We start from the raw sequence: 3,188 nt of genomic DNA, 5'->3' as shown, positions 1-3,188 counted from the left end.
CCAGCTTGTGTTCTCTGAGTAGTCCCGGTGTGTTGTTCCAGCTCTGGAACGGGAGATTGATCGTTCGGTAGTTCGTTCACGTCGGGATTCGCAACTGTAGATAGTTCGGTCGTTCATGGGGTTCGTCGATGCTTCTCTGGATCCGGTTGATTTGCCGGTTCGAAAGTGGTTCGTAGATTGGTTTGCCTGTGCGATTCCATACTGTTGGAGGTTGATTGGCCTATACGGTTGCACTACTGTAGGAGGTTGATGTGCCAGTACGATTCAAGTTTGTCCTAGAGAAAACTGATTGATTTGCCTGTATGATTCCGGTACCACAGTACTGCAGGTCGAATATATCCTAGTGCTTGATCTGATTAATCTGCTGTAAAACTCTGCTGCTATGCGGTTATTTCTCTTCCTGTTTTGTATTTACCATGCGGTCAATTATCCTGGACAGTGACCTTGTTGTGCAGCAAACACTACTTGTTTATTTATAGTGTATCTGATTCATATGCTGAATGAATGTTTTTCAGGTCACCTTTCCCCTTGCCGTTAAGATGGTTGGTTTTCTACCCGGGTAAGTCTTTAGCAATGGACTGCAATCTCTATTTTCTGTTTTCTTCGCTGCTTGCACATCACTTGGCTGAATGTGTTCATACAATCTTATAGTTCTGATGACTGGACTGACGTCGTTGCATACAAGTTGGCCAAAGCCGTCACCAATGGCCTGCCATATCTGCCCCTCCCTGCCCCTCAGCCCCAGCCGGACCCCCAGGCGGTCAAAGTTCCCGTGGTTGTTGATGGTGAGTTGATTGGATCAGACTAGACTGATGATATTTTGTCAATTGTCTTGGTGTTGCTTAATGTAGTGACGTTCCTGTTGCTGGTTCTGATTTGATCAGGGCTATATTGCTTGACTGTCTTTGCTGTATCACAATGAATTGTTGTTCCTGCCTTATTAACAGAGTCTGTCTGTACATGGGTGAGTTAAACTCTGGTTGTTGTTTTGTTGCTGCGTGTCCAGTTAGAAGTTAGTATAGAGTGGTACGGTGTTACGGTGGCGTCATGGTACCGATGCACTTGATGTCATAGCAGTTATATTGTACAGGATGTGCTGATATGGTACAGACATTGTGCGTGCGATTGACCGTCTATGTGTCTGCAACGTTGCCGCGTATAGATGCGTTGTTGACGTGCCTTGTATCTCCAGGATGTGTGGCAACGGCCTAGTGTATACCAATGCACTTGATTCAGGCGTACGGAGGTGTGCCTTTCTCATCTTGAGCGTAAGTAATCCTCCCGGGAATCAAGTCAATAAAAATCAATCAGCCAAGCCATATTGTGTTTTTTGCTTTTTGCAGGGAGCCGTATTGTGTGTTCCAATCGGAAAGCTATCAGCCGCCAGCACGTATTGTATTCTGTTTTGAGGTCGAGTTCGCATGCACACTGCATACTGTCGGGCCTGGAAATCTACTCAATAGGTATAACTCTGAATTTTCCCCTTGCTAGAGAAACTGGAGCTTTTATAGGTTCAGAAGATATCTTTTCAGTTCATTTTGCTGCAGTCTGGGGCCCTTTTTGTACCTGAACTGATTGACTAGCCCTATCTACAACCTTCAGACATGCAATTTCTCCATGAAGCTCTAAGTTTTCGTCTCTCACCACGATCCTTGAGTACTGTGGAGCAGCTTCTTCATCCAGCCTCTTGTTTTCGTCTTCAGCAGGGTCAGTGAAGTTTGTACTATGTTTTTAGGCAGTGTATGGTTGTTTTACTTTCTCCTGGTTGCACTTACTTTCATTTGGGCACTCAGTTTTTAGCAAAAGTACCACCAAAGATGCATATTAGCACACTAACAGACCGCATTTTGATCATATGTTCCTCTTGTTTTTTTCTTGATGCTATTTTATTCAGTAATAATTTTATCCAAATATAAGATGATAGGGACATAAACATATAGATGCTGATACAAGTTCGTATGCTTCAGACTACAAGGCGAATTGCTACATAAACAGCAGAGAGAGAGCATGGGGACGGCCTGCCCCACATCCCATGAGGTACCCACCGGCCTGCCCCAGCTCCCCGAAGTGAGGAGTTCCACTGGTTGATATGCATGTATAAATTTTAACAGGCTGGGGTCAACAGAAATTCCAAACTTAAGCTGCGGTCGGAGATCTATGATTCTTCTTCATCGAAAGAAGAAACACCTTTTCTGTCATCCATGTCTACATACATGCATGCCTGCAAAAGGAAACATAATCTCTGCATTGTGTTACATTCAGGAGCATGCATTTTATCCCAGTTTTGTACTTCTGAATTTTTTTAATTTTAAATCAAGGGATGTAATTGCAAATGTTGAACTCCCAAGTAGAAAATAGACATATTGAACTTAATTTTAACTGATGTTTCTCTTCATTATTTTGCCTTTCTTTTCCTTCAGGGAGCTGGTTTTTTATCCATGAAAGTTATGTCCTTTCCCTGTTAATTGTACACCATTTCTTTCTTAGGAACAACACACAGATCATCTACACGGGCAACAGACGCACAAGAGACAAATAGTTGGGAAGTTTCTCCTACCTAGCGAGGCGTCCATAGTTGCCAGAGACAAACCCAACTAGAAGGTCAACATCTCAGGTCCTTTGCGATTCTATATATCCAACTGCAGTAGCCATTGCCAACCTATTGTAGATCACTTATGCACGTACCAACTAGGTGTACCTTTTTCTTGTATGAACTACTAAGTCTTGGGACGACTCACCAAACATTACAAAAATCAAATAACTTACCAATCCATAGAGCGCGGCGTGCCGTCGCGCACTACCCGCTAGTGTCTTCTAGTCTTCTTCTTCTAACTTTCTTCGGGTGCTTGTCTATATGTCTTCTAGTCTTCTTCTTTTAACTTTCTCTTTCCCATTTTGTAGATTTGCTTCAGATCACGGAAGCTTGGGTTGATGGAGTGCTTGTCTTTAGTTTTTGTTTTGACTTTGTGAAACTTGCTACCTATGATGAAACTGTGTAATATTGATGAAACTATGTATATGTATGGATGAAACTTGCTACTATTGGTAACATGTGTTGGATATGTGTTCGATATATATGTGTTCATGACTATTGGTAATATGTGGTGAATATGCTATATTAGTCATATAAATATATTTGTGTTTGATTTTCTGTAAAAATGAATTGATATAAGAAAAAACAAAATTAA

The 3,188-nt window shown here is 41.9% G+C and overlaps 1 protein-coding gene across 7 annotated transcripts; it reads left to right on the top strand.

Annotated features, from left to right (window-relative positions):
* Positions 1-502: 502 nt before the first annotated feature.
* LOC119349616 lies at positions 503-2,958 on the top strand. 7 transcript variants are annotated; one of them, XM_037617674.1, is made up of 7 exons: positions 503-559; positions 652-785; positions 1,193-1,246; positions 1,344-1,463; positions 1,603-1,707; positions 1,968-2,037; positions 2,112-2,398. In XM_037617674.1, exons 3-7 carry the CDS (start codon positions 1,222-1,224, stop codon positions 2,356-2,358), a joined length of 567 nt encoding a protein of 188 aa, XP_037473571.1. In that variant the 5' UTR covers positions 503-559; positions 652-785; positions 1,193-1,221; the 3' UTR covers positions 2,359-2,398. The 7 variants fall into 7 exon arrangements, 4 of the variants coding, with proteins under 4 accessions (XP_037473571.1, XP_037473573.1, XP_037473570.1 ...); XR_005169467.1 differs by lacking the exons at positions 1,193-1,246; positions 2,112-2,398 and adding exons at positions 2,488-2,614; positions 2,902-2,958 and having other exon boundaries at positions 509-559; XR_005169466.1 differs by lacking the exons at positions 1,193-1,246; positions 2,112-2,398 and adding exons at positions 2,488-2,601; positions 2,902-2,957 and having other exon boundaries at positions 509-559.
* Positions 2,959-3,188: the final 230 nt, after the last annotated feature.

This window comes from Triticum dicoccoides, chromosome 1B (genome assembly GCF_002162155.2).
Source record: "Triticum dicoccoides isolate Atlit2015 ecotype Zavitan chromosome 1B, WEW_v2.0, whole genome shotgun sequence".
Taxonomy (NCBI): Eukaryota; Viridiplantae; Streptophyta; class Magnoliopsida; order Poales; family Poaceae; genus Triticum; species Triticum dicoccoides.
This window is presented reverse-complemented; position numbering and strand designations above follow the sequence as displayed.

Bases quoted from the DNA above. Each gene is read 5' to 3' on its own strand.
- LOC119349616 (XM_037617673.1), top strand. From the start codon at position 540: ATGGTTGGTTTTCTACCCGG. The intron at 560-651 runs GTAAGTCTTTAG...ACAATCTTATAG, and splicing joins ATGGTTGGTTTTCTACCCGG to TTCTGATGACTGGACTGACG. The intron at 786-1,343 runs GTGAGTTGATTG...TGCTTTTTGCAG, and splicing joins AGTTCCCGTGGTTGTTGATG to GGAGCCGTATTGTGTGTTCC.